This window comes from Rhagoletis pomonella, unplaced genomic scaffold, assembly GCF_013731165.1.
Source record: "Rhagoletis pomonella isolate Grant_MI unplaced genomic scaffold, Rhpom_1.0 Rhpom_scaffold_00002, whole genome shotgun sequence".
NCBI lineage: Eukaryota > Metazoa > Arthropoda > Insecta > Diptera > Tephritidae > Rhagoletis > Rhagoletis pomonella.
Window position 1 is genome coordinate 13,346,104 of NW_023458556.1, and position 13,058 is coordinate 13,359,161.

The following is a 13,058-nucleotide window of genomic DNA, read 5'->3' on the forward strand; positions in this document are numbered from 1 at the left end:
ATATGTGTACATTTACTTCGTGCAAATTTAGAGCGTCACATTGGTTATACTCGCCGGTCAGCAGTGTATGGAAACCACAACAGCACTAGAACTTTTTGTTTATTTTTACTAATTTATTATTATTATTTTCATTCAATTGAATTTATTTCGGTTGGCTTTAATGGCCATTCGCCGATGGTGAAAAGTCAATAGACTTTTATTTATAATTCTATCTTTTCCTCATTCCTCATTCGAGCGGCAACGAGTGGTAATTTTTGTTTTATGTATGTACATACATATGTAGCTACAAATGTATTATGAATAATAATCTTTATTTCTTTTTTAATGGCTGCCGCATAATTTCTCAACCATATGTTCTGTTACGCTAAATGCTTTTGCCGCCATCATTGCTTGGTTGTCTTTTTGCCGTTGCTTGTAATTTCCTCGTTGTTAATTTTTACTTCTTTGTGATCGCACACGCTTTGTTTTCCGGCCTGGAAATGCCGATGACCAGCATTTAAATAAAGGCTATTGGCCCCTCAGTAGGATACGAGCGTTGAACGTTACAAATATGGATTTGAATTTTCGGGTGAGATATACATGTACATATATACATATAAACATATATATTTGTTATGTACGATCGGTGATTAGCAACATATTTACGTGCGTGGAATCAATTTGCAATGGCAATAATAATCGCTATAGTCTCTGGCAACACGTGAAAATATCAAAATCGGTAGCCACTATAGGTACCTACTACAAACAGCAGTATGATAACAGTGTGAGTTAAAGAATAATGAATCTATAATACCCAAATTATACACTCGGAAGGTAGCTAATGGTTGCTATTATGGATCAAACCAAACAGCACCAGATCGGAGCAACATCGGTCATGGAAGGTTAGTGCTAGTCTTTTGAACTTCGCGCAGAATGATGACAAGCTGACAAGAATTTGAGTCGCAATGTTACTGCATGTACATATGTATTTATTTATCTTTTTTCAAGCTATCATTTTAAAATCAGAAACATGTGCACATGAATGTATTTATTTTTCAAGTATTGTTCGCTTCGCATTAGTGACTTCTAAGCGGTTATCAGCGGCTTTGACCACTTGTCACTTATCTATGACGTATTTTCGCTGCGTTTTATAATTTGTATACCTTTCATGAGCATAAAATGGTATACTAACTTTGGTCAGGTGTTTGTAAGTACCAGAATAAGAAGAGATAGACCCATGAAAATGTAATCGGACCATTATAACATATAGCTCCCATACAACTGATTGTTCAGATATTTGAGATTTTTCGTTATAACTCCTCCATTTATGAAATATTTTAATAATTTATCAATAGAATACTTACAGTGAAAATGACAAAGAACGGGTCACTATAACCTATAGCCCCCATACAACTGATTCGTCAGATATGGGGTTTTACTGTAAAACTCCTTTATTTGGACAGAGAAATTTCGTGAGCTATTTTCTAAATAATCATACAAAGTCTGCTGAGAAAATCGTCAAAATCGCTGCTGAATACCACTGATTGTTCAGATACAAGTTTTTGCGATATAACTCCTTTATGTATTTAATCAAAGTACAATTTTCTGATGTTCATGAAAGGTATAAAGCCTTCGGCATAGTCAAAAACAGCGCCGCTCTTGTTAAGATTTATTTTATAGAAATGGGACATACATATGTATGTATGTATGTATGTGAAGTCTTCCTAAACGAAAATAACAGCATGCACAGGGTCATACGACAGTTGCGTCTACGTAACCAGAACTGTCCAAATGTATAAGTACACAGTTTAAATTAGTTGTAGTGAGATAACAATTCTACAATTCTGCATACATATTTTCAAAACTTATACGGGCCTGTTCCGGGTTTCACAAATTTTTATACCCGAGCCCACTTGTGCACTTTATGTATACATACTTACATACATTTGTAAGAATATACATACAAAATTTGTCAGAATGAAAATAGAAGTGTATTAAGCCATGTCTGTCTGTCCGGCCGTCGGTCCTTCTGGTTTTCTTTTATCCAAGATAGGTTGGTATTGAAAATGGGAAAAATCGGACCATAACAACGCCCACCTCCAATATAACGGTATTTTTTGGAAAAATTCGAAAACAACGATATTTCCGCAAATACTGAACCCAAATTGTAGAAAGTTGGAATGTGAAGTAGAACTTCGGTGTAAAACAAGACGTTTGTTTTGAAGTGTTTTGAAATTTTTGGAAAATGAGCGTGGCCGCTCTGTGTCCCCACCAAAACCAATGCGAACATTTCTTAGTCTCACTAGGAAATCCGTTGAAATTTTTCGGGCAAGAATCACCGCCTACCTCCCATATAACGGTATATTTCAGAAATACGAAAACTCATATATTTTAATAATTAAAGACCCCAATTTTATCCAACTTAAATCAATCTTTTAACAAGAAACAAGACCATAGATTTTTGGAAAATGGGCGTGACACCACCCACTTATAGTGTATATCGATAACCGCTTTATCGATTTCCACTAAACTTCGTCCTATACTTTTGTTAGCTTTTGATCGAGTTTTTTTTTTAATATATTTTTATTGTTGTATGCCAATTACTTCAAAATGTCATAGCTAATTCTTGAAATTACTTCTTTCAAGACTAATGGTCGCTTTTGTTGTTATAACTGATTGAATTCTTCGACGCTTTGAGGAATACCGCTGAGGTTACAGTTTTTGGACAAAAGTAAGGAACTGGCAAATTTTTACTGATACATTTTTTACTTACAACAATCTGCCAGTAAGAAAACCACTGATCGCAGGTTGCTGTGTGCAATTCAAACTAATAAACGAACAGGGTTTTATAATTGGAAATTCGCAAAATAAACCTTTTAAAATATAAAATAATATATGAAATAATATATGAAATACTGTTTTTCTAGGACTAATCTAGTAAGCCAAGTTAAGGTGACTTAAGAGCCCCTATCAAAAATAAATTTAGCGTTTAAATAAATGCCTTTTGCTAGCAACTTTTGACAGAACTTTTTGTTAATATTCTTATGCGGCCAGTGTCCAAATACATATGTATGTACATATGTATGATGTAGCTTCTCTCCATTCTCTTTTTACGTGTATATACCTACATAATAATTCTCGGGTTATTTGTATATGTATACATATGTATCTATGTGCGTGAGGGACAGCAGAGTGCTCGAAGCTGCGCAATTTCATCGAAACATGGGTCAGCAGTAGCACCTCCACGGCTTTGAAGCCAGCTTTTTTACCTTCTCAACAAGCACAGAAAACCACATCCTACACGTTGAACAAGCATTCTGCATTTTATATTATTTTGTTTTGCTTTACATATTCGTTTTGATTTCCTCATACTACGTTTTATTGCGTCTGCTCGAATGTGTTTTGTGTAAGAGGCATTGAATTTGTGGCGATATGAGTACATAACATTGCATTTTTAGGTTTAGGGTTTAGGTTAGGCAGGTTTTAGGGGTCTTATAAAAAATATCTTATAATATAATGGTTAAATAAACAATTGAGTATTGTTACTACAAGTCTCCTGAAGAGAAACAAAGTTACCCAATCGAAAAACATTGATTTCCAAAAATTATATTTCTAACATTTCTACAAAAACTTGTTTTTTTTTCATATAAAATATATGGAAATTTTTAAGCGCTTTGAGCACCTAAATATTTTTTTGATTTCAAAATAAATATGTATATGTGACCTGGTCTACGGAAAGGGGGCTTAGGTGTCAAAAAATCAATTTGCACTTTTTGGTTGATTCGGATGGAAGATGAGATGCTTTTTCACGTGGAGAAAAGCAGAAAATCCTAACTTGCTTAGAAGTGTACTAAAAATGTAGAGAAAGAAGAGTAAAAATACGACAAAATATAATTTATTACATTATACAATTACAATTACAAAATGTAGAGAAAGAAGAGTAAAAATAAGACAAAATATAATTTATTACATTATACAATTACATTATACAATTACAATTACAATTACATTATGTATAACAATTAACGAGATAATGAGAAACTGAGAAACTGACGAAACGAGTTGCTTACTTTTAACAGCTTTTTCACAGAAAACTAGTTTTCGCACGTAAGCTCCCTTTTCGTAGACCAGGTCACATATATTTTTTTTCGGTGAGGAACAATCCTAGCAGGTGGCGGTATTAAAATTCCAACTTTACTTTTTTTTTTACCACCCTAATGTGCAAGCTATATATTTTGTGCATACATATGGATTAACGTTTTTAAGTGCGTATTTCACTAAACTAAAAAGTGAAAAATTCATTTAATAAAGTATTTATAGGGAATGATTAAATCAATCCTCAAAAATTTGAGAATGGTAGTCATGAAAAGTTGATTATCGAAGGCTGAAAAACACATTTGTAGAAAAAGGCCAACAGGAACTTACTTGATCAAATAGCCTAAAATACCAAACACTAACAAATTCAATAAATTGATCGTCAACTCATCGTCATATTGGCCAAATCTAATGTTTTTGTTTCTGTTTGAAAAACTATAAAAAACTTTAGTTCTTTTGTGGGGATTTTTTTTAAATTGAGAAGACGTTTAATGGGAAATCTGATTTTGAAATGGACTTCCAGGTTAAGGTATTAATATGTAATACATACTTATAATAAACTGGCGCTTGCACAGTGTGTTAGCGGTCGTAGATATGTAACTTTAAATTATATGATAATAACCAACAACTCGTGAATAAAATATTTGTGAGAACTATACGACACATATGACCTTAGCATTTGTCTACTAAACCAGAGCCTTGGCACCATTAACTTTTAACAAGAAAAGAAAAAAACTTAAGCTGTATAAACATTTGTGAAAAACTATTTGTTTACATTAACAGTGCCAAGTAATGAATCTCTAAAAATACGTCACCATTAATTAGCGCACGGCAATCGCATCAACGTTACCTAGCAGACCTAGTGAATGTTATAATCAATTTAAGTAGGTGCATATGTATATTTTTCAACAAGACAACGTGTGTGCCCAAACCATTTTCTACCAAATTTAAACTTTGTATGTACATACGTACATACACACATGCATACAAATATACATATGTACTTGCAGGCATAGTATGTACACATGAGATATATGAGAGGCACATTGTTGACTCTATTCAGTGTTATCCTGCATTGCAAAAGACCTTCAATGCAGCAGAGCTGGCACAATACTTTTGTTAGTCCCAGATAGCCTCTTTCGCAGCTACACAACACAATTGGGTCAAAGTCGCAAAATGACCTTGGACCTCTAACGGACCTGCCGCTTTGATTGAAAATTTAAACAAAGAGATAACAGCATACGTTGTATGTAGGATTTGATTTAAAAATGTAACGCCAATACAATTAGGTATATCCTGGGCTGAATGTTTGTATTACTACCTAGTGTAGAGATAAAATGTGAATTGAAACATTAAGTACATAGTTGTTGTATGCAGTTAGGTTATTTTTCTTTACAATATTCTAAGCACGACTTCCGGCCGTGGAGGGTACTATAAGCCAACGGCGTGCTTGTTAGGCTACGTGCCCACATGTTCAAAAACCGGGCAAACAAGCTAACTTTAACTTACCCGCGTTTATAGAAGTGTGTCTTGAATCGTTAGCCAGTGTTGGTCGCTGCCAGAGTATCAGCCACTATGTACATATATGTATGTATGTATATATATCTGGCCTTTCTTAGAACTGTATTTGTGTCGACGCAACGATTGGCGTTAATTTAATTAGAATGTAAGAAGCAAATTATATTACGTTTTCGCTCAAAAGAAATCGATGTCGTTTGGCCCCTGGCCCATAAACATGGTGACGACAAATTCGCCAAGCTAAAAAATTACCCAAATCGCCACTTAAGCAGTACAACAGCACAAGTTTTTGACGGTCGTTTTGCGATGCAATTTGTTTGGCCTAGTAACGACAGGCGTTGCTGTCGTTGGATGCACTTTGGTTTTTTACAGCTGCTTGCTTTCCTTAATAAGCTTCGATTTTTCCAAATTATAATTTGTCAGATTTTCGACTTTTGATTTGGAATTCACTTCGATTTTAACAAAAACTTGACACTATTTTTTAATCACTTGTCTTTAATGGCGCAGTTTACTTCGCTTCCAAATTTTTTCACTTTTCCGATTCCTCTTTGGATCTCGTTGATTTACTCATAGAATCCAGTTTTTTACTTGGGAAAAGATCATGTGCCATTCCGAAAAATGGATTTTTCTTCAATGTTGTTACACAAATCCAACCCAGGACAAGAACTGCGCTTGATTTTGTGAAAATTCATATTTCTAATTTCCCAACCCAATCAATTCACTCGAACTTGCTTCTGATTCTGTCTATCCACCTATGTATCTATTATTTATTATTATTTGCCAATACAACAAAACAAACAACACAATTTCAGTTCTGCTATCTGCTGCCATTCGTTGCTAGAATTGCAAACTATGCATCGATGTTTCTATAATATCGATAACATCAATGCAAATTCGATCTTTGCTATGGAAGTTTTAAATCGTTTAACGTTGAGCAGGAAATTGTGCCGTTCTCACGGCAGTCGGGGCTAAGGACCTTCACTGCACCATTATTCTCCAAAAACTCTCAAAATTTATACGTTGTCACAAATAAAACAGCTCATTATCTGTTCTAATATGTGCTGTTAACTAATAATTTTTTAACTATTAACAAGAGACTGTAAAATTCTGGGGCCTGTAAAATATTTGGGCTTATATACGTGTTCTTAGAATTAAAAAAAATAGGTCTTGTAAGTTTTTTTATGCATTTTTATACTTTGCCTTATCCTGAGTTTCGCCCGAAAAAAATTCACCCACAAATTTTTATTCCGCCTACAGTAAATACATGGACACCAAAAGTAAAAAGTGAACCGGTTCGGTGAAAATGAAACTCATGATAAGTCTGACTAAATACGGGAACTGAATTATTGAAGAATGCTTTCGCCTAGATTGAAAATGATTTAATTTTCCTTTAAATTTAAGTAGAACTTATACTAGATTCACTAATAAGTAGTTTATCCTCATTTTCGAGCTTAATTCCTTAACCCGTAATTAGAAAAGGAGATTAGCCATACAGAATTCGTCCCTTGTTAATCTGTAATTATAAAATAATCTCAGATTAAACCGATAACTCTTCGGAGTCCTCCTATTTTTATCGATTATTTTTGCAAAGAAGAGGAGAAATAACAATTGTAAAATAAAGATTGCCGATGATGAGAAATCATCGATTTTTTCATCGGTGTTAACATCGGAAAGTCAATATCAATGCTCGATTTTCCTCGATCGAAAATCAACGATTTTACACAATATCGATATCATTTAAAATACGCATTTGTTCCCATTCTCATCAGAAGTAAGTAGTTCTATTGGAAGGGTTCACACAATTTTTAACATTATTTGTTCTCATGGAAATCATATGTATGAGTTTCAGATTTGTTTAAAAAAATGTTATTAAAAAACTTAAAATAATCTGAGATTTGCCTATGTAAACGTGTTTTAATTGAGATTATATTTATATGTAATAGTACATTTCCACTGCTCTGAAATCTGAGATTTGGCGAAATCTTTCGAAACCCTGTAGGATTTCCCATATGTTTTCTTGATTGCGATTTCTAAGATTTCAGTCAGATTTCAACGAAATCTTATCGAAGTCCTTTTTTTGTAATACGAACAACCTTTAGATACTAAAAAGTTCAACCCTGCAGACTGGTTCACTTGAAATGTCAAAATTCTCAACATAGACAAAAGCACAAAAACACAAAAACATATTAGCAAATGTCAACAAAATCCAAAGAAAGTGCGGTGGAAATACATAGGGGATTTTAAGAATTCGAGGTCGAAATTTCAGCTTTCAGTTCTTGATGTTGATTTCCCCGACGCACCAAAACATCGATGTATCGATCTTACTCCAAAAAAGTTGCTTTTCTATTCATTGTGCTGCCGTACCGATTTTTTTTTGCAGTTTTATGTATTTACTATTTGGTACCAAAATGCACAAAACGGACGAATATAAATCGGTATAGGGCCCAAAGGTTTAAGAAAAGAAGTGGCGAATATAACCATGGCTGCATTCAGAATTCTATTGTTCTATTGTGATTGTTCTATTGTGCACAATTGTAAAAACTGCGTTGTATATTCGGCCGTTATTTAATTTAATGCGGTTGTTTTTTATATTCAGATCGCATCGTGGGAAATGTCTTGCTAAATTCATAATAGGGGTCTTCATCAAAAGTGGTAAACTCTTGATAAACTTGATAAAGGAATAAATTTATCATTTTGATAAATGAACTGTCAAATTTTGTATGGAAATCTATTTAACCAAAGTTTATCACTTTATCAAACGTCTTTGGTGGATAAATGTATAAATTTCAGCAAAACTCAAATATTACAGGTCGCCAGGTAATCGCTTTTGTTACGAACACATACACATTTACGAAGGTGCGTTCATGAAAGAATGCGGATAAACTGATAAATTCAAGCAATTTATCCCTTAATCGCTTTAGATGCAGACCCTAATATTTTGTACCGATTACAAAAAATCTATTACGTTTTTAAGTTTCGCAGCTTAGTGGCACCGATAAGTAAGTTTTGTTGTCTTCTTTTCCACGTGTTTATCTATTTTGTTTTGGGAACTCATTTGAATCGTTTTAGCACGAATTTTGTTTACTTTTTCCATAAAAATATACAAAAATAATATTTAATGTAATGGTTAAATCAATCTCATTTCAAGCATTTGATGAATGATGGCTTTCGAACAAGCGAATAGTAATTCTGAAGACATTGCAGGTTATGCCAAATCAGGCGAAGTGATGTCCAGTATTTTCGAGGAAATTGAGCAGCTGCTTCAAAACAATAAGGTTTCTAACAAAACACCCTCAAAATGTATAAACTAATTCAGTTTTATACTTCACAGGGTTTAGAAATATCTTCAAATGCAAAACAAGTCGAGGTAAATGAAGTCACACATCCCACCGACTTAAATGATGTGGAGGACACCGCACACCAAACAGCAGTTCTGAATAGCTATGCCGAGTCCGAGAATGCAACTTTGAATTTCCTGTCAACATGCGGAAACCATGGATTTCTCATTTCGGCAGACACACAAACCTTACCGGAAGAAGAACTCTCGCTGTTTTCCGTGAATCAAAACGAATTGCAGCCCGTAAATGCTCCATTTATGGTACCAGGCATTTACAAGAAGATTGCCAATTCACCGGTAGCCACAACAGAAACTATACCACAATATGCTGCTAAAGAAGGGACTAATGTGTTTTTCGCAACCAAAACCTCCAAAGGGAAAATTGTTTCACGAACTGATTTTGAAAACTGTTCGATTGCAGAGGACTCCTATGAGCACCATTCAAACACCGCTGAAATATTTAATTCGATAGAAGCAAAACCAGAAAGTACAATAAATTTGGCATCGAACATATTGCTGAAATTCGCCAGCCACATTTACAAGTCTGCGCGAAATGATCGAATAGTAATTGATAGGTAAATTTCGGATAGAATATTTTAGTAGTTAACTATGTTAATAAATCTTTTTAGGAAAAAGAACGAAATAGTACGGACACGCGCTGTTAGCAATCAAAAAGTAGTATATCGTTTACTGGGACCAGAAGAATTAAGCCTGAAAACAAACTCTGTTCCCAACTTTATGCCTGCTAGCCGAGAAAACAAGCAATCTCCTAAAGTTAAAAAAGGGCGCCCCAGAAAGAACGCCCCGAATGATAGCGAAAATCCTCTACCACAATCATCTTCTAAAAAACTAAAACTCGCCAATGGTGACAGTTTTCAACAACCGTCATTACGGACACGGTCTGGCCGGGTGGTGAAGTTAGTAAAACCGCAATTAAACTGTACAAAGATTATTGAAAATCCAGTCGTGCAAACCGAACAAGTTGAAAGTTTAGTAAATGATGCAAAAGATAAAGATTTTTACTGCAGCTTTCAATCAATTACTTTGCCTACCAAATCGGATGATTTTTCAACACCGCCTATCTCTAGCTCTCCTACGCAAAAGCGACGAGTACCACCCGAGTCGATCTGTCCCAAATGTGGCAAGATATTTTTAGGACGCCGCCTGCAACGTCATTTCACACAACATCCAGATCATATGCTTGCACAAAGAACTGAAGACTCAACAGTACAAGAGCCAAAGCGGCAAACTGGTATTGCAAGTCCCACCGAAGATATGACACTATTCAGATTTCTAATATCAAAGCTGCAAAAACCACTACTCAACGAAGATCAGCGTGCCGATCTCTTTCTAAATGAACTAAACGATCTGATTGAGCAATTGCAGTTACGTTGCACAAGGCTAATACGCAACACTTCGGGATTACATTTTGTTAGTGCGCGAACAGCGCGTGTACTAGGTATTCCAGAGGGCCAATATGCGCTCGATATGAGCGCTATAGATACTGAAATGCCCCTGCTGGATACAGAACAAAATTGTGTGAATGGAGAAGAATTAAAGCGTCATCAAATTACACCCCCAGTAGTTACTGTAAATACGCCGAGCTTAGATTACACTGCAATAAGTTTAGATGACACACTAACTGACGAAGCCGCACAGAAGTTAAATCTCTCAGCCGGTGGCAAGCTACTGCCACCGTCTGAAGAAAGTCTTTTGCGTGCTGTGGATGATCTTGTGCATGACGGTATAACCAAATTAGTGGATGCGAATCTGCTACATCCGCCACGTACAGTTGTGCAATCATCGGGAACTTCAACATTAGTACCGCACTACGATCATGTGAGCGACAACGCAGTGGAAGCGTTAACTATCAAAGAGAATAACGCAATGCAAGGAGGCACACCAATCCTAGACTTATCAGTGGACTTTTTTCAATTCAAGAACAACTGAAGTTAGTATTAATATATGTATGAATGTACATATGTAAATATATAAACCCTACAAAACATTTTTTCAGCGAATTCTGAATTGTAAAGAAATTTTAATGAATTTGTGAAGATATTTTGCCGAATTTTCTATAATGAAATGAACTGTGCACACTTCGATTATTTTACAAAATTTCGGAAGAAAATCGGTAAAGCAATGAAAATAATGCAGCTATGTGAAGAATTTCTTGGCGAATTTTTTAGAATTTTTGTTTATTTTTCATACAGAATTTTTTTAAGAGTTCCTGTCAACCACTTCGTATAATTTTCTGTGAAGAAAAAAACGTTACAGAAATGAGATACTCCTAAAGATTTCGTTAAGATTTAGGAAACTTTGGTTTGCAGGAAAATTGCATAAAACCTGAAAAATGTTGAAAGAAAAATAAATTTAACTACAAACAACTGAAGCTTAACTCGCATTTCTCTTAGTTTAAGACACCTCCATGCATTACTTAAGCTCAAATATATATTCCTCATCGTTTTATGTTGGGCGCATGACCCAACGGCACGTCTACACCCGTACAGTACTGTGCCGCGCCAGACCTTGGACATGTAGTGTCTGCCGCCGAAACATCCACCACCCGTCCACCGCAGACCGTTACAACAACTGCAATAACTGGTGTCATCTGAAAGCATGCTCGGGTTCCCGGCACCACAGGGAGTGGAATGCTTAATTTGTTGCATCGTGCAGCAAAACCCACAGCTAACCCAACACTCCAAACAAACAGCACACGCCCAACCACCAACCAATGGACCAGCACGCAACTCAGGGTATCCATTCAAAGCAGATGGATCTGCAGCGTTTACGACAACCTGTTAAGGCGTAATACCACATCACACAGTGGGAGAAATCACGAAAAAGCTGACTATATATATTAAGAATTTGGACCACAAGCTTCATTAGTGAATATTAGTATAAGGTGTTAATATAAACAAAATCCGCCCACGAATGCGCCAATTTCCATGTAAAGATGTTTTTTAAAAACTCAAAGTGTTATATTTGAGAAGCACCAGGAAATAACCAAAGGTGATAGAAGCTTCCACTTAGTCTTAAATTGAAGCTGCAACTCTCGACTACTGTCCCTGAAAATACCATCCCTGCATCTTGACCCAAAGGTAACTTATAGCCTTTTATTAGACAGAAAAAACCGATTTTAACAACAACTTTTGAAGTGAAACTTCTTTAGCGGTGGTTGGTTGGTTGGGAGTAAATTGGCAAATTCAGCGGAAATTGCACACGGAAATGGTGCAACGGAATTGGTTGGGACGGAAACAACTGCTTCTTGAATATATGTTGTTAATTTAACAAAAACTTGCTAATAAAAGGTTAAAGAATAACCCCCTTATTCATAAAAAATAAAACAGGTTTATAAGGCTGTTATAATTGAAAATTTGTATGGAAATGTTCATTAAAAAGCTTTATAAACCTTCAATATTTTTTATGAATAAGGGGGTAACACTTTGAAAAAGACCAATAAAAGTATGAAAGCTGAGTACGTACATAAATAAAGAAAATGATAAAGGTAAAGGTAAAAATAAAAACAAAGATGCGTAAAGATGAAGCCAAAAATGAATACCAAGGTAAATTTAGACGAAGATAGAGGAAGAAAAGTTAAAATAAAGGTAATTATAGAGAAAACGATATACATATGTAAATAGAAACACAGAGACTCAATGTGGGAACTATTTTGGGATTTTAAAGCTTTTCGGGATTCTAGGGATTTATCGATATAATAATCGATATTTTTATCTGCTCTATTATCGATATTGTTATCGATTATTTATAGATTTTGTTCCTAATTTTGTTATCGATTATTTGTCGATTTAGTTACCGATATTTTTATCAATTTTGTTATCGATATTTTTATAGATGTTTTTAGCGATTTTTGTTAACGATTTTGCCACCGATTATTTATCGATTTTGTTGTAAATTTTGTTATCGATTATTTTTCGGCTTTATTATCGATATTTTTATCGATTTTGTCAACGATATATTTATCGATTATTGATTTTGTTATCGATATTTTTATAGGTTTTGTTAGCGATATTGTTATCGATTTTATAATCGATTTTGCTACCAATATACTCATCGATTTTGCTATATAAATTTTTTATTGAATTTGTCATCTATTATGTTATCGACA

At 34.7% G+C, this 13,058-nt stretch overlaps 2 protein-coding genes across 3 annotated transcripts in view; one reads left to right on the top strand and one right to left on the bottom strand.

Moving 5' to 3' along the window:
- Nucleotides 1-6,366, bottom strand: part of LOC118733099 (protein yippee-like CG15309) — a 34,165-nt gene extending 27,799 nt beyond the window's left edge. The window contains exon 1 of one of the 2 annotated variants that reach the window (XM_036462317.1): nt 5,845-6,366. The gene's annotated coding sequence lies outside the window, so the exon portion shown is untranslated. Of the gene's footprint in view, nt 1-5,583 lie in introns of both variants that reach the window. The other variant, XM_036462316.1, reaches the window with a different exon arrangement.
- A 2,237-nt stretch (nt 6,367-8,603) lies between these two features.
- Nucleotides 8,604-10,941, top strand: LOC118733100. Its single transcript, XM_036462318.1, has 3 exons — nt 8,604-8,867; nt 8,924-9,504; nt 9,559-10,941. The coding sequence occupies exons 1-3, from the start codon at nt 8,751-8,753 to the stop codon at nt 10,877-10,879; spliced, it is 2,019 nt and encodes a 672-aa protein (XP_036318211.1). The 5' UTR covers nt 8,604-8,750; the 3' UTR covers nt 10,880-10,941.
- The last annotated feature ends 2,117 nt before the right edge of the window (nt 10,942-13,058 follow it).

Excerpts from the sequence above, each read along its gene's own strand:
- LOC118733100 (XM_036462318.1), top strand. The coding sequence starts at position 8,751 with ATGATGGCTTTCGAACAAGCGAATAGTAATTCTGAAGACATTGCAGGT. Across the intron at positions 8,868-8,923 it reads AGCTGCTTCAAAACAATAAG|GGTTTAGAAATATCTTCAAA; the intron begins GTTTCTAACAAA and ends TATACTTCACAG. Across the intron at positions 9,505-9,558 it reads GATCGAATAGTAATTGATAG|GAAAAAGAACGAAATAGTAC; the intron begins GTAAATTTCGGA and ends AAATCTTTTTAG.